Source organism: Notolabrus celidotus, chromosome 19 (assembly GCF_009762535.1).
Source record: "Notolabrus celidotus isolate fNotCel1 chromosome 19, fNotCel1.pri, whole genome shotgun sequence".
Taxonomy (NCBI): Eukaryota; Metazoa; Chordata; class Actinopteri; order Labriformes; family Labridae; genus Notolabrus; species Notolabrus celidotus.
In genome coordinates this window covers 27,228,918-27,252,905 of record NC_048290.1, presented here as the reverse complement: position 1 = coordinate 27,252,905, position 23,988 = coordinate 27,228,918, and the positions used below count along the sequence as shown (strand labels likewise).

The 23,988-nt window shown below is 40.9% G+C and overlaps 1 protein-coding gene and 1 long non-coding RNA gene across 3 annotated transcripts; one reads left to right on the top strand and one right to left on the bottom strand.

The window, feature by feature from the left end:
- Positions 1–3,110: 3,110 nt before the first annotated feature.
- On the bottom strand, positions 3,111–14,660 carry LOC117831389 (ubiquitin-conjugating enzyme E2 G1-like). The gene is made up of 6 exons (XM_034710060.1): positions 14,273–14,660; positions 10,867–10,969; positions 10,663–10,760; positions 7,698–7,876; positions 5,772–5,869; positions 3,111–3,849 (listed from the first exon to the last, which is right to left on the bottom strand). Exons 1-5 carry the CDS (start codon positions 14,313–14,315, stop codon positions 5,783–5,785), a joined length of 510 nt encoding a protein of 169 aa, XP_034565951.1. The 5' UTR covers positions 14,316–14,660; the 3' UTR covers positions 3,111–3,849; positions 5,772–5,782.
- Positions 14,661–21,306: 6,646 nt separating this feature from the next.
- LOC117831558 lies at positions 21,307–22,298 on the top strand. 2 transcript variants are annotated; one of them, XR_004635029.1, is made up of 4 exons: positions 21,315–21,456; positions 21,540–21,801; positions 21,901–22,089; positions 22,212–22,261. It is a non-coding gene; the product is annotated as an uncharacterized LOC117831558 (long non-coding RNA). The 2 variants fall into 2 exon arrangements; XR_004635028.1 differs by having other exon boundaries at positions 21,307–21,456; positions 21,901–22,298.
- The last annotated feature ends 1,690 nt before the right edge of the window (positions 22,299–23,988 follow it).

Genomic DNA, 23,988 nt, shown 5'->3' with positions numbered 1-23,988 from the left:
CAATCTGAATCAAGTAAATACCACTTGTATCCTTTAAAACAGAGGGTCATTTCATTCCTTGTGGACTCATCATGACAGCATTTATACTTTTCAAGTAATTGATCTTAAACACTTTCAGAAAATTAACAGTGACAAGACTCACATATCCTTTCAAGCCACCAAATAAGAAGCCTTCTGCGCTTTCTCTGAAGTTGTGGTCAGGTTCACCATCTGTGTTTTCTGGTAGATGTACTGTATTCCTCGCTCTATATACGTGACAGATTGATGTGAGTGTCACAACCATATCAGTTTCTATTGGCCCAAAGTCAACTAGGGTGGTAGTAATAGCACAATATGCTCGTTTCATTGGCGCAAATGGCCCTCATCAGTATACACTTGAGGTCAAAATGATTAGCCCCCAGGAATTCTGGAACATTTTCCTTAAATTCTGCCCAATGTTTGAATCATTGATAAAACTTGATATAAGGAAACATTCACCAGTGTTCTGTAGTAGCTTTGGTACATTTTGGAATGTAAAATACATTTTTAGTATAGCTTTATATCAAATATTTATTTGCTTTTAAAACACACCTGTGCAGTCAGTTTGTTTCCTAACAACACCTGTAGGTCTGTTGGCTTCCTAACAACACCTGAGCATTCAAACAGCATTGAGATTTACTTAAGGGACTCCAATCAGGGCACTTGAACACTTTATTGAGAGGGACTCCTCTTACTATCCATGCCAAAGACAATGGAAATCAGTCTTGAGCTCAGAAAGAAGATATTTGAGGCTCATAATAAGGGGGAAGGCTATACTGTCATTTCCAGGCGTTTTACAGTGTCTAGAATAGCTGTATGTTGCATCATTGCAAAGTACAAGGAGACAATCTCTGTTAGAAACAAACCTGGGCGTGGTAGAAAACGTAAGATTTCAAGAACTTTGGAGAGGAAAGTAGACGAAGATGTCAACAAGAAGCCCCGGACATCTGCCAAGATGATTGTTGCTGACCTGACCTCCTCTGGAGTTGATGTTTGAAGGAGCACAGTTGTGAGGGATCTTCATCATAGTGGGCTTCAGGACCATCGTCCCAGAAGAACCCTTTACCCAAAGAGCGGCACATCAGAGCCAGACTGAGGTTTGCCCGAGAACATTTGAAAGGTAAAGATACGTTTTGGAAGTCCATCCTTTGGTCTGATGGAACTTTTTGGGCATATGGATGTTGTTCATGTTTGGCCAAGAAAGGCAGAGTCCTTCTCCAGATCTAAATCCTGTGGAGAATCTGTGGCGGGCGCTCAAAGTGAACGTCCATGCAGAAACCATGTACTTTGGACCAGCTGGACCAATTTACATTGGAAGAATGGGCCAAAATCCCTCCAGAGACATGTGCCAACCTTGTAAAGAACTATCTGAAGAGGTTGTTGTCAGGTGTGGCTCAGAAAGGGTGCACTATTGACTACTTCAGGCACCCTCGTATCTTAAAGAGCGCATAGTGCCCTATTACCCCTCTAGAACTCTACGCTCCCAACATGCAGGCTTGCTAGTTGTACCTAAAATCTCTAAAAGTAGTATGGGAGGTAGAACCTTCAGTTACCAGGCCCCTCTCCTTTGGAATCATCTACCAGTCAGGGTCCGGGAGGCAGACACCCTCTCTACTTTTAAGAGTAGGCTTAAAACTTTCCTTTTTTACAAAGCTTATAGTTAGAGCTGGATCAGGCTTGGACCAGCTTTTGTCATGCTGCTATAGGCTTAGACTGCCGGGGGAACTGGCACACTGACACACTGGGGTCCTAGCTCACCCCCTTCCCCTCAACCCCCTCCCTGTCCCATTAAAGTTACTAACCATAGACCTTTCTGGAGTCCCTGAGCTCCCTTGTCTCGTAGGTTCCTCTGAGCTGCCGTAGACGTCCTCCTGCTGCGGACGATCTGGACTCCAGCTGATACGGACGTGCTGGACTCCAGCGGCAACAGCTTCTACGACTCTCTTACTCCCCTCTATCTGTCTTTCCAGACCCAACTCAGTCGAGGCATGATGGCTGTCTAACATGAGTCTGGTTCTGCCTGAGGTTTCTGCCTGTTAAAAGGAAGTCTTTCCTCACCACTGTAACTAGCTAAATACTGCGATGTGCAATGCTCATGATGGATTAAGGTGGGGTCAGACTGAGTCTTACCCTGTCTTGAAGTTGGGTCTCTGTTCATAATTTGACATAGAGTGGTCTAGACCTCCTATGTTTGTAAAAGCGTCTTGAGATAACGTTTGTTGGGATTTGGCGCTATACAAATAAAGATTGATTGATTGATGATACTTAGGGCCAGGGGGCTAATAATTTTGGACGTGTCATTTTTACTTTTTCTTGTTTCAATTAATTGCATCAATAAAATATCCAGATCAAACATAGTGAACATTTTGACTGTGTTCTTTTGGAAACAACACACTATAAACCATTGTTTTTAATGGTGATTTTCATGGAGAAATCAAGTGTTTTATCTAATTTCATAAGGGGGGCTAATAATTTTGACCTCAACTGTACATGCTGTTTTGAATGACACAGCACGATTTTATAATTTATTAGAAATATATTATAATTATTTCATGGATCCCCACGCTATGGCTCGCGGACCCCCAGGGGTCCCAGGACCCCACTTTGAGAACCACTGCTTTAAACAAACATAAGCATTAAAACATAAAATATTTTAAAATATAAGATCAAAAAATAAATAAAGCAAAAATTTGTTTAAAAAATGTTATTAAAACTCAGTTTGATAAAATGAATTAAAAGTTTGTAGTTACAAAAAAAAAATGAAGGTTGAAAAATGAGTCCATACATTTATGGGGTGGAGTAAGCAGGTAAAAAGAGGAATGTTTTTTAGTTAGGAAGGATTATTAGAATGCAGTAATCTGTCCAAATATGCTGCAAGAGTGGAATTAAGCTATTTTTAGATGAACATGGGTGTCTTTAATTTAAGGAATACATATATAATACTTTAGAGTATTAAGATACCTTTTATACTGTGCCATGTCAACATGTCTGACCACCACCACCACCACCTCTCCTATATGCAAGACAAAAGAGCACTACCTCTGTACACACGTGTTACTCCAGGTCAAATTAAGAGGCAGAAAAAAACAGAATCATTATCAGTAAAAACATATTTATTGGTTTATTCTTTGGTTTGTCCACAACAGTTTCTCTGGATGTAAAAGAAGCAGTCAGTTGCAGTCCTTATATGAAGACAGGTTTCCTTTGCTGGCAGTTGAAGTTAAGGCAGTGCTGGGTGATGAGTTTCCCCCCTCAGGGAAAAGAGGAACACTTTCTCTGCATGCAGGGAAAGCAAAGCCAGTGTTTGTTTATTTCCAGCTCTGGTTTGTGAGACTGCAAACACCCCAAAATTGCATAATTGATGTAATAACTGTGAGGTTTGTTGGCTCAGTCTGGCAGGTTGAAAAGAAAAAGAAATACCTCTCTAATAGTCAAACTTTAAATAAATAGGTAAACATGAACTAAGAATGTGGGGCATTTCTCAGAGGAGGTAACTGCTCTAAAATCTGACAAGTATGTACATGACAGAGAAATAATACAGTCTATTGCTAATCTCGCTGTGATGCTTGACCAGAAACAGCATCTTCTGAAACTAATCATGGTGACAGAAAAGTACGAGTACCTTTTCCAGCATGAAAGCCATTAAGTTCTATAATTGACGACTAAACAGCATTTTCAAACTGCAAGATACAAATCAGGAGAGAAATATGGGATCTAAACTGTTCCAAGAGTCTTTCTCCTCAGGGTTGGCTCGCTGATGGTGATAAAGTTGTGCCCCCAGTGTTCAACTTTAGCGTTGCCACTTGTCAAATCCTCTGTGCAGTTTCCATCCTGAAACAACAGGAACATTTCAGTGTCAGCATTCATCATCACGTGTAAGGAGCCTGTGTCCACTTACAGCAGTGCTTGTTCTCTATACAAAACTAATGCAGCTCAGTGTTTTCAGGCACAATAACACACCCAGTATCAATCTGGCTCACCGTGCTCTCAGCTGATATTGTTCACCACTATACAACCATCCTGTAGGTTAAGGTCAACTCTGCCCTAATGACCAGTCAATACCAAGAGAAGATGGGACTTCCAAAACTTTCAGCCGAGGTCCTCCAAAATAACGATACCAGAGACTCGCAACCCACACTCTTACTCATGGCCAAATTCCACCAGATCCATGTCCGATCCATCACGGTACTGGATCTGATAGGTTTCTATTCAAGTCAAGTCAAGCGTACATTTTCCAGGTCTAAGCTGCTGCTAACGCATGAACACTTCTCTCTCTTACTCCCCTCTATGTGTCTTTCCAGACCCAACTCGGTCAAGGCAGATGGCTGTCTAACATGAGTCTGGTTCTGCCTGAGGTTTCTGCCTGTTAAAAGGAAGTTTTTCCTCACCACTGTAACTAGCTAAATACTGCGATGTGCAATGCTCATGATGGAGCCAAGAAAGGCAGAGTCCTTCTCCAGATCTAAATCCTGTGGAGAATCTGTGGCGGGCGCTCAAAGTGAACGTCCATGCAGAAACCATGTACTTTGGACCAGCTGGACCAATTTACATTGGAAGAATGGGCCAAAATCCCTCCAGAGACATGTGCCAACCTTGTAAAGAACTATTTGAAGAGGTTGTTGTCAGGTGTGGCTCAGAAAGGGCGCACTATTGACTACTTCAGGCACCCTTGTATCTTAAAGAGCTCATAGTGCCCTATTACCCCTCTAGAACACTACGCTCCCAACATGCAGGCTTGCTACTTGTACCTAAAATCTCTAAAAGTAGTATGGGAGGTAGAACCTTCAGTTATCAGGCCCCTCTCCTTTGGAATCATCTACCAGTCAGGGTCCGGGAGGCAGACACCCTCTCCACTTTTAAGAGTAGGCTTCAAACTTTCCTTTTTGACAAAGCTTATAGTTAGAGCTGGATCAGGCTTGGACCAGCTTTTATCATGCTGCTATAGGCCTAGACTGCCGGGGGAACTGGCACACTGACACACTGGGATCCTAGCTCACCCCCTTCCCCCTAACCCCCTCATCACTTACTTTAACTCTGCCTGTCCCATTAAAGTTACTAACCATAGACCTTTCTGGAGTCCCTGAGCTCCATTGTCTTGTAGATTCATCTGAGCTGCTGTAGACGTCCTCCTGCTGTGGACGATCTGGACTCCAGCTGATACAGTTGTGCTGGACTCCAGCGGCAACAGCTTCTACCACTCGTCTCATCACTATCACTTCTCTCTCTTACTCCCCTCTATCTGTCTTTCCAGACCCAACTCGGTCGAGGCATGATGTCTGTCTAACATGAGTCTGGTTCTGCCTGAGGTTTCTGCCTGTTAAAAGGAAGTTTTTCCTCACCACTGTAACTAGCTAAATACTGCGATGTGCAATGCTCATGATGGATTAAGGTGGGGTCAGACTGAGTCTTACCCTGTCTTGAAGTTGGGTCTCTGTTCATAATTTGACATAGAGTGGTCTAGACCTTGAGATAACGTTTGTTGTGATTTGGCGCTATACAAATAAAGATTGATTGATTGATTGATTGATTGAACACAATTCCTTTCCATTGTTTTATTTCTGAAATGTCTTCAAACAGAAGCACATGTTAAGATTAGAGAACAATGTGTCATCCATGGAGAGTATGTGTTAAACTGAAGCTCTATATTTACCTGGGGTTACCAGGGAAATAATCAACATCATGAGCAGCATCAGTTATTAAATTAAATCCTCATCCTTGGACTGTAATGAATCCTGACAGGTTACTGTACATACCTTGTCATTTCTTAGTCAAATGCCATCTCTTGACTCCTGCGCACACAGCGGGCCACCTTTTTCTTAAAAACACCTGCAGGATCCTCCCGCCACTCTTTCTGCAGGACATGAAGAACAATCTCAATAGTGTGCCTCATACTTCCATGTGTTAAATAAATCTAACATGACCACACATTTTGCAAAAAAAAAAAAATCCTCCAGCTAAGGAGATTCAGCATTGATTCTGGGTTTTTGTAGCTTAATACGTATCAATATATTATTTCGTTTAGAGTCCGGAGCATACAGTCATGGCCAAAAGTTTTGAGAATGACACAACTATTAATTTTCACAAAGTCTGCTGTTTCAGTTTTTATAATGGCAATTTGCATATACTCCAGAATGTTATGAGGAGTGATCAGCTCAACTGTAATTAATTGCAAAGTCCCTCTTTACCTTGAAAATGAACTTTATCACCAAAAACACATTTCCACTGCATTTCAGCCCTGCCACTAAAGGACCAGCTAACATCATTTCAATGACACACAGGTGTCACACACATTAACACAGGTGTGGGTGTTGATGAGGACAAGGCTGGCGATCAATCTGTCATGATTGAGTGACTGGACACTTTAAAAGGAAGATGGTGCATGACACCATTGTTCCTCATCTGTTAGCCATGGTTACCTGCAAGGAAACACATGCAGCCATCATTGCATTGCACAAAAAGGGCCTAACAGGGAAGTTTATAGCAGCGAGTAAGATTGCACCTCAGTCAACCGTCTATGAAATTATCAAGAACTTCAAGGAGAGAGGTTCAATTGTTGCCAAACAGGCTCCAGGGTGCCCAAGAAAGTCCAGCAAGCGCCAGGACCGTCTCCTGAAGGTGTTACAGCTGCGGGATCGGGCCACCACCAGTGCAGAGCTTGCTCAGGAATGGCAGGTGTGAGTGCATCTGCACGCACAGTGAGGTGAAGACTTTTGGAGGAAGGCCTGGTGTCAAGGAGGGCAGCAAAGAAGCCACTTCTCTCCAGTAAAAACATCAGGGACAGACTGATATTCTGCAGAAGGTACAGGGACTGGACTGCTGAGGACTGGGGTAAAGTCATTTTCTCTGATGAATCCCCTTTCCGATTGTTTGGGGCATCTGGAGGAAGGCTTGTTCGGAGAAGACGAGGTGAGCGCTACCATCAGTCCTGTCTCTTGCCAACAGTGAAGCATCCTGAGACCATTCATGTGTGGGGTTGCTTTTCGGTCAAGGGAGTGGGCTCTCTCACAATCTTGCCTAAAAACACAGCCATGAATAAAGAATGGTACCAGAATGTCCTCCCAGAGCAACTTCTCCCAACCATCCAAGGGCAGTTTGGTGATGAAGAATGCCTTTTCCAGCATGATGGAGCACCTTGCCATAAAGCAAAAGTCATAACAAAATGGCTGGGGGAACAAAACATTAAGATTTTGGGCCCTTGGCCAGGAAACTCCCCAGATCTTAATCCCATTGAGAACTTGTGGTCAATCCTCAAGAGGCGGGTGGACAATCAAAAACCCACAAATTCTGACAAACTCCAAGTATTGATTATGCAAGAATGGACTGCCATCAGTCAGGATTTGGTCCAGAAGTTGATTGACAGCATGCCAGGGAGAATTGCAGAGGTCTTGAAAAAGAAGGGTCAACACTGCAAATATTGACTTATTGCATGAATTCTGTGTAATTCTCAATAAAAGCTTTTGATACTTATGAAATGCTTCTAATTGTATTTCATTATACCATAGAAACATCTGACAAAAACACCTAAAAACCCTGAAGCAGCAGACTTTGTGAAAATGTAATATTTGTGTCATTCTCAAAACTTTTGGCCATGACTGTACACAGTACATCGGTGGGGAGAGTGTATCTGCAAACTAACCCAGCTAACAGAGTGTTTTCTGGATGACACAGTGGACACTTACGGCTGCATCTACATTTGCAGGAGAGTCTCCGTTAGGGTCTGCCAACATGGAGATGACACTGATCATGATGGTCTCCACTGTGTGGATCGGCAGCCAGCGCTCCTCAGGCTTCTCATAGCCGTACTTGTCCTCTCCAGGTTCATGCAGGATGGAGATGCACACATCGCCGTTTTTTGCCACTGGAAGAAGAGAGAGAAGAGCAGATACAAAAAAATGATATGTTTTTACTTAACCAGAAGATATGTGTCCATACTGGTGCAAAGTAAATATAATATATGTAATTATGATCCAGTAAAGAGACTGATGATCTTGTCAGGAGATGTTGACCCTATAGCTGTAGCTCTACTCTAATTTAGTCAGTTGATTCAACAGGAGTTTCTGAAGCTGATTTCCTTTTAAGCCATTCTCCAACATAGTCTGTTCTTAAAGTTCAAAACTCTGGTGACTGTGTATAAAGCAACACATGGTCGGGCTCCAGCTTATATCGGAGAACTGCTGAAGCCGTACAACTCCAGCAGGACTCGGGTCCTCTAATCAGGGTTTGCTGGCTGTTCCTCGCACCAGACGAAAAACAAACGGTGACTGTGCCTTCGAGGATGTTGCTCCACAACTTTAGAACAGTCTTCCTCCAGAACTGAGAGCTGCGGACACTGTGGATGTTTTTATAAAGCAGTTTAAGACCCCTTTGTGAAGACAAGCATTTGTTTGACCTGTCTGTTTTCAGTATTTTGTCTAATTTTATTTAATTCTTGCTTTTTATTCTGCTACTGTAAAGCATGTCGTGACGCCTGCTCAAGAAAGGTGCTATATAAATACACTTTTATTATTACTTCATTTAAAAATGTTTAAACAGTGGTCAGTTTTTTTGCAAAGGCAAAGCACTTAGCAGTTTTTGCAGAGGCTACACTTTTCATAACAAACTAAAGCTTAACTCCTGAATACTTCCTTTGATACAAATGCATCACAGTGGCCTGAGGGGTATACTACGAAGCTGGATTTGCGGTTATCGAGGTAACTTCAGGGTTAACTCTGGATTTTCAGCACTATGAAGGTGGTTCCCGTTTTACCTGGGTAGATCACCATGGTTACTCGTGCTGAACTCCTGACCTGCTCCGGGGCAGGTTATGTTCAGGATCAGAGAGACGGGCAGGACACTTTGTCTACCTGTTTGATTTTACATCTAAAATACTGATGACAGTTATTGAGTATCTTTCCTGACATCATACTTAAACAGAGTCTAAAATAAGCTAGTCAGATTAAGTTGTTGTAGGACTACTGTTATTAAATATAAAACTGTGCATACTATCACTTTAAATCATGTTCTCATTTGTATTAGTCCTTTAACCACGGCGCTCAGTTTGATACCATCAGGGCTGCAGCTGAAATATTACATCTTAAAAGGTGACATATCATGCAAAATTGACTTTTTAATGGTTCTCTACCTGAAATATGTGTCCCTGGCATGTCTACAAACCCCCCGAGAATGAAAAAAATCCATTCTGCCCCTGTTCTGATTTCTCCACCTTTCTGTAAATGTGTGTGAAACGAGCCGTTTCAGACTTCAGTGTTTTTGTTACGTAACAACAATATCCGGTCTGTCACGGAGTCAGAGCTCGGAGCTTGTTCAGCCCATAGACTGTATAAAATAATACTGAATCCCCCCTCCGTTTTTCATTACCTGCACAAATGTGTGCTAACAAGGAGCTTAGGAGGGAGGCATGCTAGTTGTAGGCTGTCTTAATAAACACAAAGGTCGGTTTTACTCCCCACGTCTGCAGATTTGAAGATATAGTGGATGATTTTTATTTGTCATGGATAAGTGCTAGCGCTAAATAGCATAGCCACATAGCTACATGTTCATAGCTGTAGCTGTAGCTGTAGCTGTGTACCAAGACACACGTCGACATACTGACAAATAAAACAACAAGAAACACAAAATCTGTGACCAATCCTTCATAAAAGGTCCTGCTGCCTTTCTGGCAGAGGTGGGTTTTACTCCCCACGTCTGCAGATTTGAAGATCTAGTGGATGATTTTTATTTATCATGGATAAGTGCTAGCGCTAGTTAGCATAGCCACATAGCTACATGTTCGTAGCTGTGTACCAAGACACACGTCTACATACTGATAAATAAAACAACAAGAAACACTAAATCTGTGACCAATGGTTCAGAAAGGTCCTGCTGCAGGCGCCTCTCCGTCAGGATCAGATTCAGAGGGTTGAAGTAACGCGATCTCTGAGCAGCCGTGTATATTCAGCCAACATGTAAACATTAGATCAACGTGCTGGAGAGCCGAGGCACATCCACTTCCGGAGGCGGCGTGGTCAGAGTGAAAACAGAGTGTTCTGAGGACTGCTGAAGAAAAGGACTTTTCAGGCAGACCACAATCTGATTTCAAAGTGTTTTTTTGAGCATAAACTTTAAAGACATGTTTTGGGGACCTCTTAGACCAATATATATTGATGAAAAAAGCGTGATATGTCACCTTTAAACTGTCACACATGACAAGATGAAATCAGAGAGAGAGATCACTGTCAGAGAATAAACAGAGTTATTATAGTCAGATCTATCTGCACTAATGATGAGAAATAAGACATCATTAGTTAATTCCCTCTCTGTGTTTTTGTCTGATCTCTCAGTTCTTCCTTCATGTTTTAAACTCATCTGTGTTTATGTTAGTCTGGGTGATGTGTTTCACTTCTTCATATTTTTCTAATATCAGTGCAGTGTTTGAAAAACATGTAGATGTGCTGACGTCAGACTGTCCGTGTCTGTGATTGGTCATATGTTGCCTTCTCCGCCACATAATGTGAACGCGCTCAGGGTAATTCTGGATTGACTCAACATCGTGTGACAGATTAGCGCGATCTCCTTCGTTAGGTTCAGTGAAGCCGGATCAAGAAAAGATATCTGGGATATGTTGAACCCGCTTGGTAGTATACCCCTCTGGATGCTAGTTTTTACCATTGGGATGCCAGAGCTCTGTGACGAACTTCATCTTGGGTGGCCTCAGAGGATAATCACGTGGGAAGGTCAAAGTTGCTTTGAAGAATCCTCCTTCACTAAACATGAAACAGGAGATGGTTAGGATAAGAAAGTCAGGATTATGGGCGAATAATTGGCTAAGTCTGAGCTACCAGTGACCGTTAGTTCAATCATTTTACTCACAATAATGTGTCTTGGGGCCCGATGACCACCACCTCCCACTGATAGATGTCATCATCATCTACAAGACCTGCAGAGAACCCTTCCACTGGGTTCTTGTTGAGCTCTGAAATTCAAAGTTGCAGTTACAGACTTTGGATGAAGATTAGTATGTACAGTACAATAAGGGGACTCGTATGCAGCGGTGGACAGTAACAGAGTAAATTTCAATCAATCAATCAATCAATCATATATATATATATATATATATATATATATATACACACACACAACCGTTCAAAAGTTTGGGGTCACTTAGAAATGTCCTTATTTTTGAAAGAAAAGCACAGTTTTTTCCAATGAAGATAACATTAAATGAATCAGAAATACACTCTATACATTGTTAATGCAGTAAATGACTATTCTAGCTACAAACGTCTGGTTTTTAATGGAATATCTACATAGGTGTATAGAGGCTCATTTCCAGCAACCATCACTCCAGTGTTCTAATGGTACATTGTGTTTGCTAATCGAGTTAGAAAGCTAATGGATGATTAGAAACATCTTGAAAACCCTTGTGCAGTTACGTTAGCACAGCTGAAAACAGTTTTGCTGGTTAGAGAAGCTGTAAAACTGGCCTTTCTTTGAGCTAGTTGAGTATCTGGAGCATCACATTTGTGGGTTCGATTATACTCTCAGAATGGCCAGAAAAAGAGACCTTTCATATGAAACTCCACAGTCTATTCTTGTTCTTAGAAATGAAGGATATTCCATGCGAGAAATTTCCAAGAAACTGAACATTTCCTACAACGATGTGTACTACTCCCTTCAGAGAACAGCACAAACAGGCTCTAACCAGAGTAGAAAGAGAAGTGGGAGGCCGCGGTGCACAACTGAACAAGAAGACACGTACAGTAGAGTCTCTAGTTTGAGAAATAGACGCCTCACAGGTCCTGAACTGGCAGCTTCATTAAATGGTACCCGCAAAACACCAGTGTCAACGTCTACAGTGAAGAGGAGACTCCGGGATGCTGGCCTTCTAGGCAGAGTGGCAAAGAAAAGGCCATATCTGAGACTGGCCAATAAAAGGAAAAGATTAATATGGGCAAAAGAACACAGACATTGGACAGAGGAAGATTGGAAAAAAGTGTTATGGACAGACGAATCAAAGTTTGAGGTGTTTGGATCACACAGTAGAAGATTAGTGAGATACAGAACAAGTGAAAAGATGCTGGAAGAGTGCCTGACGCCATCTGTTAAGCATGGTGGAGGTCATGTGATGGTCTGGGGCTGCTTTGGTGCAGGTAAAGTGGGAGATTTGTAAAAAATAAAAGGGATTATGAATCATGAAGGCTATCACTCAATTTTGCAACGCCATGCCATAAGCACTGTTCAACCTGTGGACAGCGCTTGATTGGAGCCAATTTCCTCCTACAACAGGACAATGACTCAAAGCACACTTCCAGATTATGCAAGAACTATTTAGGGAAGAAGCAGGCAGCTGGTATTCTGTCTGTAATGGAGTGGACAGCGCAGTCACCAGATCTCAACCCCATTGAGCTGTTGTGGGAGCAGCTTGACCGTATGGTACGCAAGAAGTGTCCATCAAGCCAATCCAACTTGTGGGAGGTGCTTCAGGAAGCATGGGGTGAAATTTCTTTAGATTCCCTCAACAACTTAACAGCTAGAATGCCAAAGGTCTGCAATGTTGTAATTGCTGCAAAGGAAGCATTCTTTGATGAAAGCAAAGTTTGAAGGACAAAATTATTATTTCAACTTAAAATCATTTTTTCTAACATTCTCAATGTCTTGACTATATTTTCTATTCATTTTGTAACTCATTTGATAAATAAAAGTGTGAGTTTTCATGAAAAACACAAAATTGTCTGGGTGACCCCAAACTTTTGAACAGTAGTGTATATATATATATATATGAAGTAGAATAAAAGTGACTACATTTGAAATAGATAATAAATAAATAAATAGAACTATTAAGAATAAAAATAAAACTCAGTTAAAAGCAAGACTAAAAAGGTCGGTCTTGAGTTTGCCTTTAAGAATATTGATGCTCTGTGCAGCCCTCAGATCCTCAGGCAGGGTGTTCCACTGGCGTGGGCCGTGATAATAAAAAGCTGCCTCACTGTAGGTCTTAGTTTTTACGTTTGGTACAATTAAAAGTCCACTACCTGAAGATCTGAGGGCTAAAAAAAGCAAAAAACAAATCTGATAAATAAGAAATAATCTTAAAATCTATTCTAAAAGATACTGGCAGCCAATGCAGAGACTTTAAAATTGGTGTGATGTGGGCCCTCTATCTGGTCTTTGTCAGCATTCTAACTGCTGAGTTCAAATGTACTTGAGTACTGTACTTAAGTACAGTTTTTGAGTATCTGTACTTTACTTAAGTATTATTTTTGGGGGTACTTATTACTTTTACTACATTTGAAAGACAAATATCATACTTTGACTCCACTACATTTCTATCAGTGCTCTAGTTACTCACTACTTTAGCTTTGAAGTCAGCTCATGAATTTTCTCTTCTGTCTAAATGGTGTAGCTGTACTTCGATTGAGAGTAGATCAAATGCAGATCAAACCTTACTCAGATCAGTGCGTTCATTTAGTCGTGGTGATGATTACTATGACTGATGGGATGATGATTCTCTACCTGAGCACCAAGGCCATATTTTACCCCATGTTTGAGGTTTTTGAAATAAAGAAAGATTGGTATTGTTGTACATTTAAAACGTGTCTGTTCTTGTAGTAACTATCTTTCATTTTAAACTTTTTAGATATGAAATCATGATTTCTAGATAAACAAAGTAGCAGAATGAACACCTATGTATTCTTGACTGCACTCATGCTTTGTGAAAATACATTGAGATATTTCAAAAAGTACTTTGAATACTTCAATATTTCTAAAAGGAAATTACTCCAGTACTTTAACTCAAGAAATAATCTGACTGAACAACTTTCACTTGTATTGGAGTAATATTTGACCAGGAGGATCTCTACTCTGACTTCAGTAATGAAGCTGTGTACTCTGTCCACCACTGCCCATGTGTGAAGTAGGCTGAATTAAGATCCATGATGACAATCCTTGGCTTGTGTATGGAAATCCAAGCACGTTTCAGAATCACCACACACACAGGCTCACACAGGCTCACGCAGGCTACTGAGTGTGTGAGTGTAGTGGTTTGGAAATGCCTTCAGTGTTGAGCAACTGCATCCAGTCTTAGTCATATCCTCACCGACAGCTGTCTGGTACGGTGTGTATGCACGTGCAACTCGATTTTGTTGTCACGATCTGTATCTGCACGTGAAATATAAAATATCCAAAAACCAGAGCAGCCAAATAAACCACAGCTGCCTTAACACGGTAACACATACACCTTCACATAAGCCCAAGTAGCAACAGTTAGCCAACTCACCTGCTAATTGTTTACGTAGTAACAGCGAGGACTGCTCCGTCATTGTATGGCTGTATCTTTTAAACTTAGTTATATTATTTACCCAATACCAACTTTCTGTCAAACACGGTTAAATCAAACATTAGGCACAGAAGGTAAAGGGGTTTGTCCACGTTTTCTTCTGCGTCTGTCTGTCTGACAACACCAAAAACATGAGTCAAAGATGTACTCTTTTTAAGCCCTCAGATTAACCTTTCAGGCGGACTCAAGTGCGAGCTTGTGAACATACTCTGTAAGTTATATGCATTCAGACAAAGTAAAAGTTAGATATAAGGCTGTGGCTTTTATTAAGTGCCTTTATATTTTTGAATTACAGTTTTTTTGGTTCACATATCCGTGGATAGAGTACCTGTGAGGCTCAGCACAGGGCACAATATCTACCTTGGGGGGTTTGCGTTCTTCTTCGGGAGGCTTAGAGCAGGCTTTACCCTCAGTGGTACATTTACTGCCCTCCACAGCTTAAAATGAATACTGCACGTCTTCCATTTTCATTTTACAGCCGACCTCAGCTCAGGATCATACCTGCTAGTGATGGGAATTCAGGCTCTTTTTAGAGATCTGATTCTTTTGGCTCGGCTCATTAAAAAGAGCCGGCTCCCGAGTGCCTCCTCAGATTTTTTCTTGTACAAATTAATGTATTAACTAAAATAATGTAAAATATGTAAAATTAGTTACTTATGTAAAAAACATACATTATATCAAATGTGTATTATTTATAAGGCTTTATTTATATACTCAACATGGAGCAGAGTGCTACAAAAATTAATTATAAAGTACAAAAACAAGACCCATCATAATTAGACAAAAAGGTCCAATCTCTGATTGTGTGTATTTATTTATAAACTTTTAAACACCTTCATTAACACCAGGTTCCCTTCACTGTCTTTATTCTTCAATTATTGCACTGATGGATAAACAGTTCTAATGTCCATGACCTGGATGACTGAGATCCTTCACAGACACTTCTAATGTGTCTTTGCAGGTTTTTTGTGGAGCCTGATTGATGACACTTTCACCTTGCACAGTCAACACTCTGCCTTTGAACTGTCTATGCCGTTAAAATGCGTCCAAAGTTTACTGTGTTTCCTGCAGTCACTCGCTTTCTCACCTTTCCAATCATGTGTGGCCACCATTATTTTCCAGTGCTGCCTTAACCCTCTTGTGCATGGAGTTCACCAGAGCTTCACAGGTTGCCAATGTAACCCTCTTCCACTCCTCCATGATGACATCAAGGAGCTGGTGGATGTTAGAGACCTTGCTCCTCCATCTTCCGTCTGAGTAGACCCCACAGATGCTCAATAGGGTTTAGGTCTGGAGACATATTTGGCCACTCCATCACCTTCACCCTCAGCTTCTTTGGCAAGGCAGTGGCCATCTTGTGGATGTGTTTGGGGTCATTATCATGTTTGAATACAGCCCTGCGAACCAGTTCCCGCAGAGAGGGGGGATCATGCTCTGCTTCAGTATGTCACAGTACATGTTGGCATTCATGGTTCCCTCAATGAACTGTAGCTCCCCAGTGCCGGCAGCACCCATGAAGCCCCAGACCATGACACTCCCACCACCATGCTTGACTGTAGGCAACACACACTTATCCTTGTACTCCTCACCTGGTTGCTGCCACACACGCTTGACACCTTCTGAACCAAATAAGTTTATCTTGGTCTCATCAGACCCCAAGACATGGTTCCAGTAATCCATGTCCTTAGTCTGCTTGTCTTTAGCAGATTGTTTGCGGACTTTCTGGTGCTTCATCTTTAGAAGAAATGTGAGGGGTGTACTCACTTTTGTGAGATACTGTATGCCAATGGGTCTTGATGGACTCAATACCTTGTTTACCCACTCATCTGTATTGTTTTGTGAGCTTATGTCAAAGTACAACCTTCTGAAATCTGATTTGACTTTCACAGATGTGGCATGTTGTAACCAAGCAAGAAATCTACAGTGTTGAAAAATGAAACCAATGCAGAAGGGCTAGAAACTGCAGTTCCTCAGATGTCCACTGGATCCAGGTAATCCCCCAGGAGGTCCTACAGTGGTGGAAAAAAGTTTTCGGACACCCCATGCATTTGTGAAATATTGCATTGAGAATCACTCTGAGGTCTTCGAGTGCAATTTATTTTAGTATAGTCACAGCCAGGTTTATTTATCTTTTGTTTAGTTTTGAACACATTCTTTGTTATTTGTTGACTTTTTAAAACCGACAATGTTGAGAACTGACATATTCAAACTGTCAAGAATTTAGTTTTGTTAGTATTTCTTGTTAACAATAAACACAAACAATATAATTTGTATTTGTTTATGTCTGGCTAATGCTTGAAACACAAAACATATTTTTTCACAAATATTTCATGACAATATTTGAGATTGTGTAAAATTCTATGGGTGTCTGAAAAACTTTCTCCACCACTGTATGATTAAACATGCCCATTTTAACATTTTTGGACCGTTTAAACCTGCCTACAGCTTGGTTTAAAGCAAATTTTACCACACAGCTCAATTATTTATCAGTACACACTGTACAGGGAGTGAATATTGTTTAAAACCCATCCACAGATGGGAAAAGGGCAGGTTACAAGCCTTGCAATTGGTCTGCAGGGTAGCACTGAATTTCCTACACTGAAAACATTTCCTGTATCACTCAGTATTCCCCCGTTCTCTGCCTACACTTATTCAGCAGCTCCATATTCCATCTCCTCCACCGTCTCCTCTCTTTTCTACTTTGCAATATTTGCAGCATGACCAACTGCTGCTCAACATCCATCAGCTCCAACTCCAACATGCTCAGATTCAGTCGCCATGGTTTCCTGTGTAGAAAGAAGCAGAGAATGTAGTGGAGCTGAAAACTGGCCCCCCTCAGCTCCACCTCCTGTGTTTAGGCGGAGTTTGAGTCAGCATTTTCACTGTGGCAAACACCACCATTGAGTTTCAACAACTTCTATTCAAAATCCAGAGGTGACATCAGCGTAATGAGATTACTGCCATGTTTTACACAATCTATGATTCTGACTGGCTATTAGAATTGTAATCAAAGGGAGCAACAGCTTGTCCAGTTCTTTTAGTAGAGTATCCCCAACGTGGTATACTATGCACATGCACTTTAAAACAGGCAATGTCTCTGCACCTTTGCCTTGTTTCTGACATTTCTCATCATGGCCACACAAAACACCTGGACTGTTAAGGTGTTTTTCGACTGCAGGAACTTTACCCCATAACTAGGGACTTTACCCCTGAACTAAGTGCTTTTCGACCGGAGGAACCAGGGTCTAAATTTAGTGCAGGGGTAGTTAATCTCCCCCCTGAAAAGCCCCTGCTTGGGGGGTAGTACTTTTCCAAGGTTCCAGGACTTTGGGGGGCAGGGCCTGCAATGCTGAACATGTTTGATTGGTAGATTACCAGCAGTGTTTTTATTCCACCGTTCGTCCACAGTAACATCACACACATCTGTGATTCACTTGATTTCTCTTTCTTGAATTTTTTCAAATTTTTCTATCTCTTTATGTATGTATGTGTAATTAAAAAAAAAGAAGAAGAAGCTGGGATTGACTTGATTTAGCAGCTTGTAACAGCAGTATTCTCTCAGCCCACCGTGAATGCCTCTCTCCAGGTGTTACGGTTTTAAAAGTGACCCTGTAAACTGGAGACCTTCAGCTGAACAGGTCAGTGTTTCTTGAGTTTACAGCAGCAGTTGGACACACCAAAGGAGTCCTAGGGAGCATACTAGATTAGTTTTCTATTAAGATCAGATAAGTTTTTAATGATCATCTAAAGACATTTGTAAGGGATACATCCGGTTTAAAGTCAGCAGTTAACAGGGTCACAGGGTTACCGGCATGTCCGTCTGCTTCTATGGTGTCACCTTTGATAAATGGCATTCGTCTTTGTTTTACTGCCCTCTACTGGACTGGATGTGTAGTGCAATTGCTTTTTTTTTTCTCTCCATACACTGGCCTGATTTGCAAACTCTTGGTCGAAATGCACCTTTAGAGACTGATTATTCACAGCTAACATTGCTATCAGTCAACCAGAACTACTTTGTAGCAGCCTATATGTCTGCTGTTATGTCAAATTGGCTGATTTGCTGGAATAGCTCCTTATATGGTTTATCAAAATAATTGTATTCCATTTATTTGAGAAATGATGCACTCTGTAAATGCTAATGCCACTTTCTATTTATCATTGATGGTTGTATGTAGCCCACTTCATCACTCACAACCAATGAGGACACACAAATCCCAGGGAACAGGCAGTTATCTAGAATGAATAAAAAGACAAACTGTCAAATCATCCATCAGCCAACTAATCCCATTAACCCTTTATGATCTACAAGTTGTGGCTTTATTCATTAACACAGATTACTTGGTTAAATTCAGCACGCAGCATGTGCATGTTGATGTTACACTTCAGTAGATGGCAGTGTAAGCTTCTCTTTAAAAGTTCAAAGCCCTCCATGGCTTGTTAATTGGACTAGTTTAGGATTACATCCTGTAACTCCTGCAGTTTGGATTGTGTGACTATTTACCTATGTACTAATGCATTTTTCTTTTCTTTTCAAAGATGATCTCTTATTCATTTCTGGAAAATCTAAACACACACATGCAAAAGACAGCTGTCTACACCTAAGCTCACTTTCCCTGTCCTAAATTCTCTCTGGCTGTATGTTGATCTAGCACCAATAAGATGATCACAACCTTTCCAAAGCAGTGACTCTTCTGTTAAGTACTTCTATACCTTTCTTTGTACAGATAGTATTTTTATTTTTATTTCAAATTTTTTGAATTAGATTTAAGGTTTCTATATTTATTGTCCTTACTGTCTTGTTGTGTCCTTACTGTCTTGTTGTGTCCTTACTGTCTTGTTGTGTCCTTACTGTCATGTTGTGTCCTTCCTGTCTTGTTGGCAAGTACCATTGTTCCACTCACCACGTCAAATTCCTTGAGTGTGCCTGTGTGCAAGCTCACCTGGCAACAAAGCTTTCTTGATTCTTGGTTGATTGATTATAATACTGAACTGTACATTCTTTATCACAACTTGTGTCTTACAAATGATCTTTCCTAATTTCACGTATTTTATTTAATAAATGCAGCAATTCTAATGAAAATAACACACATCAGCTTATCGCAGACATTTTTACTGTTCAAGAAGAACTCAGCACAAATCCCTTACAATTTACAGATGAAGCATTCAGAAGCATGCCAAAAGCCACATGTCAGAAGTGTGGAATAGCAGTTCCCCTGCCATTCCTGACAGAACACATCAAGTCTTGTGTTGTCATTAATGTTGACAGTGACAACAATGTAGAAAGTGGTGAGCCTGAAGCAGGAGAACGTAAGAACATTTCTTTTGTTAGTATATGATATGGTATTAAATAACAGAATGACTTCAGTTTGTTCAAATATAACACTGTTGCTCTTGTTTGGAACTTAAATTTCTCAACAGCAGGTGTGCAACAATGTCCTGTCTGCACAAAAATGTTTCCCACTGACTGTATTAAGATACACACTTCTTCATGTGGAGTAAGGTATATATTTGTAATTGCTTGTGTTTTTTCTCTCATCAGCAAATGTCTTACTCATTGTTTAACACCTGCAGTGCAAGTGTAATACACAACATCTTATGTGAGTAGTGCAGGAAATGAAGTGAGGCAGGAAAGTACTGTCAGTGAGGAAGAGCAAGCAGCAGTGCCTGGACCCTCCCAGACCGCAAAAGTTACAGATGGTACATGCTGCTAAGGGTTTGCATTTGTGTAGGTAAGTTAAGGAAGATAAATATCAATCAATCAATCAATCTTTATTTGTATAGCGCCAAATCACAACAAACGTTATCTCAAGACGCTTTTAAAAAACATAGGAGGTCTAGACCACTCTGTGTTAAATTATGAACAGAGACTTACAGTTGTGCTCATAAGTTTACATACCCTGGCAGAATTTGTGTTTTTTTTGGGCCATTTTTCAGAGAATATGAATGATAAGAGAAAAACTTTTTTTCACTCATGGATGGTGGTTTGGTGAAGCAAAATTTTCATCAAACAACTGTGTTTACTCTTTTTATATCATAAAGACAACAGCAACTACCCAAGAAATCATACATTCTACCAGGGTATGTAAACTTATGAGCACAACTGTAACTTCAAGACAGGATAAGACTCAGTCTGACCCCACCTTAATCCATCATGAGCATTGCACATCCCAGTATTTAGCTAGTTACAGCGGCGAGGAAAAACTTCCTTTAACAGGCAGAAACCTCAGGCAGAACCAGACTCATGTTAGACAGCCATCATGCCTCGACCGAGTTGGGTCTTGAAAGAGGGATAGAGGGGAGTAAGAGAGAGAGGGAGTGGTGATAGAGATGAGACAAGTAGTAGAAGCTGTTGCCGCTGGAGTCCAGCACGTCCGTATCAGCTGGAGTCCAGAACGTCCGCAGCAGGAGGATGCCTACGGCAGCTCAGAGGAACCTACGAGACAAGGGACTCCAGAAAGGTCTATGGTTAGTAACTTTCGATGGGACAGGCAGAGTCAAAGTAAGTGATGAGGGGGTTGGGGGGAAGGGGGTGGGATAGGATCCCAGTGTGTCAGTGCACCAGTTCCCCCGGCAGTCTAGGCCTATAGCAGCATGACAAAAGCTGGTCCAAGCCTGAGCCTGAAATAGTGATTTATAGTGCAGTAAAATTGTCATACCACAAAGCATGACCAACTCTTGATGTAAACTATGATTTATTTATTTAAATAATAATAATAATAATAATAATAATAATAATAATAATAATAATAATAATAATAATAATAATAATAATAATAAAATAACACAACTATTAAATATAACACGTTTCAATCTTAGCGCAGGCTTCAAAGCTCAGCATTACGGTGCTGAGTGGTTTTCCTATTAACTCATATGTTCATGTATACTGTATAGCCAATTAATAATTTGGCTATGTTATTTTTTGTATTCAAGTAAGGGTTGATGTATCTAACTTGAGTTCTTTTTTTAGTGTGTGGATCATTTTCTGTGTATTCATGAAAAGGAAAGTCCCTTACTCCTCAGCATGGACATCACAAGAACTCCTGCTAAACAGGACATGGCCCTTCTCTCCTTCTACAAGCGACCTGATGTTGAATGGGCACGACCCCTGAATTGCAGACTTGAAGGTATCACCAAGTTCCAGTAAGTCAAATGAAAATTAAATTATTTTCTTTTCTTTTATTATGTCAAACTTTACATTGTGTTACAGGAGATACTGCCATTGGACAGGGTGTAACTCGCTTCTTTTTCTCAACATGCATTGTTAAATCACAAGTCTCCACTCTACCTGAATGTTAATTCACCAGGCCACACCTGATCACCTAAGCCACGCCCCCAACACTATAAAACCCTGCACCCAAGCCTTTGTTCCCCCTTTTCCCTCCAAACCTGCCATGTGCCAGTGACTCCTTTGTTAAAATGTTTGTACCATGTGGTTTTGAACTATTACCTGGAGTGGATGCATTACTGATGTAAGTAACGCCTTATTTCTGTATTATCTTTGTCAGTATTATGTGACATTGTTTATGTAGATATTTAATATCTCCTTTTTTATCCCTTTTGTTTGATAGCACAAATCATCCACATCCACATCCACATCTGAACTCACTCCTTTGTCTGTTGTGAATAAACCTTCGAAACCTGCCCTGGACCTGGTGTGTCTGACTTCACACCACACATTGTTCAGTGAACCAGCATCAGGAGAACACAGACTTTTAACATGCATGGAAAAGCTAATGTCTGGGTTTACATCAATTTTGGTATGTATATTATATGTAAGGCATTCTTGCAAATGCTGTTTATTTTATGTTGTATAGTAAATATTTTTTTAATACTGTGTGCTACATGTCTATTGTATAATAGTTTGTTTGCTCCACCTTAGTTCCAACTCCATTCGATCTGCAGAGTCCCTCTCTACTTTCAAAAGACAGCTAAAGACCCAGCTCTTTAGGAAGCACTATGCACTTAGCTAGACTGTTCTCCACTGTTGTCCCCAGTGGCAGATCATGTCTTCCAGCTACAGTTGACTCACACTGTCCTGCTCTACTCTGGGAATCTGTGTTCAGCTCTTGAGGGACCCAGCACTTGGTACTTTGGTCATTATTGTTGTGATGTTAATTGTTGATGATGATAATGGAAGGTCTTAAATGGTTTGGTTGCTTCATTGTAGATGTTCCTTATTTTACTAAATTAAAAAAAAATAAAAATCCTTATGTACTTTTGTGCATTGCCTTTACACTGCTTGGCAGTACCTGCATCCAAATGGACTTGAAGCACTTTGTTACTCTTACTGATCTTGTTTCCTCTTGTCAAGATCTTTGCTTGTGGTGTTCTTGTTCTCGTATGTACGTCACTTTGGATAAAAGCGTCTGCTAAATGACATTGTAACATTGTAACTTCCTTGTGGAAAGTTGTTTCTTTTGGCAGGGAGAATGGTAGGCCACTCTTTCCTTCACAGCAGTGTTTTCGTCAACAATGACGAAATTATTTCGTTGACGCCCCTTTCTTTCATGACGACAACAAGACAGTGACGAGCTAAACATGGTTCTTTGACAGGGGGTGCATCTCAAAGCTCTAAACGTCCATCCTCGCGTCTCTTCCTCGCGTCTCTTCCTCGCGTCTTAGTCCCGCCCACCAGAGATGCGAGGAAATGAAACCAGAGGAGAGAGGAGGGCTGTTTCCGAAATCGCCTACTATACTAGCAGTACGTACTGATATGTCCAAAATTCAGTATGTAGTAAGTAGTATGTGAACAAGAGCAAAATCTGCAGTAAGCCAAAACTCCCCGGATGTCTACTGATTCGGGAAAATTTCACAGTATGCATCGGACCAGTCTGCCTCACGTTCTGTTTCCCACAATGCACAGCGCTCGTTCTGCTTTTTCTTTTTCCTCATTTTTTTTAAGGGAGGAAATCCGTTTTTGGGTGCTGTGAAAGTTATCAAATTACATATAAACCACTTCCTAACTTTTTAAATCATAAATGGATGCTAAATAAGCATTTTATTTATCGGCTTCGCCGTTGTTTACTTCCGCTTTCCGAAACCGGAAATCCAGCGAAGTCTGGCTCAGCATGCTGCATGACAGATCGAACAGAACAGTCATACTACATACTAAATTCAAACGCAGTATGTAGTAGGCAATACCTACTGCCTACTACATTAGTAAGTAGTATGTAGCAGGCCGTTTCGGAAACAGCCGAGATTTGTATTTAGAGAAATGAGACGTCCTCTCCTCCGGAGCATCACGTGAAGCGACGTCGCTTTGTGATGACGGCTGTAACAGCTGTTTGTGTCTGCACACATGTTCACTGTAATAACTCTGATCAATATAAACAGTAACAGAGCTCTGTCTCTGTGTTTACATGTTTAACACACACCTGCACATGAAGAGAATCAGCTCTCTTTGTTCTGTCCTAAAGCATCACGGATCGATTCACCGGTAAAATGCCTCATTATTAAATTATTTATTACTTCAAGGGAAAATAGAAACCATGCAACTCTTTTCAAACCCTGTGGTCATTAATGATCAGCCTCGTATGAAACTTTATTAACCTGACTGGAAATATAACAAGTGTTTTTACTAACAGGCAATTTTTAGTGTCGGACATTAATTCTCTTCATGAAGAAAACCAGAACAAACAGAGAAACTAACAGGAGGA

What these genes read in the sequence shown, in the direction of transcription:
- LOC117831389 (XM_034710060.1), bottom strand. Translation starts at nt 14,315, where the DNA reads ATGACGGAGCAGTCCTCGCTGTTACTACGTAAACAATTAGCAG. An exon ending in GGGCCCCAAGACACATTATT is followed by an intron (nt 10,761 to 10,866) that starts GTGAGTAAAATG and finishes TTTCATGTTTAG; the next exon opens with TGAAGGAGGATTCTTCAAAG. An exon ending in AGAGCTCTGGCATCCCAATG is followed by an intron (nt 7,877 to 10,662) that starts GTAAAAACTAGC and finishes CTCTTCTTCCAG; the next exon opens with TGGCAAAAAACGGCGATGTG.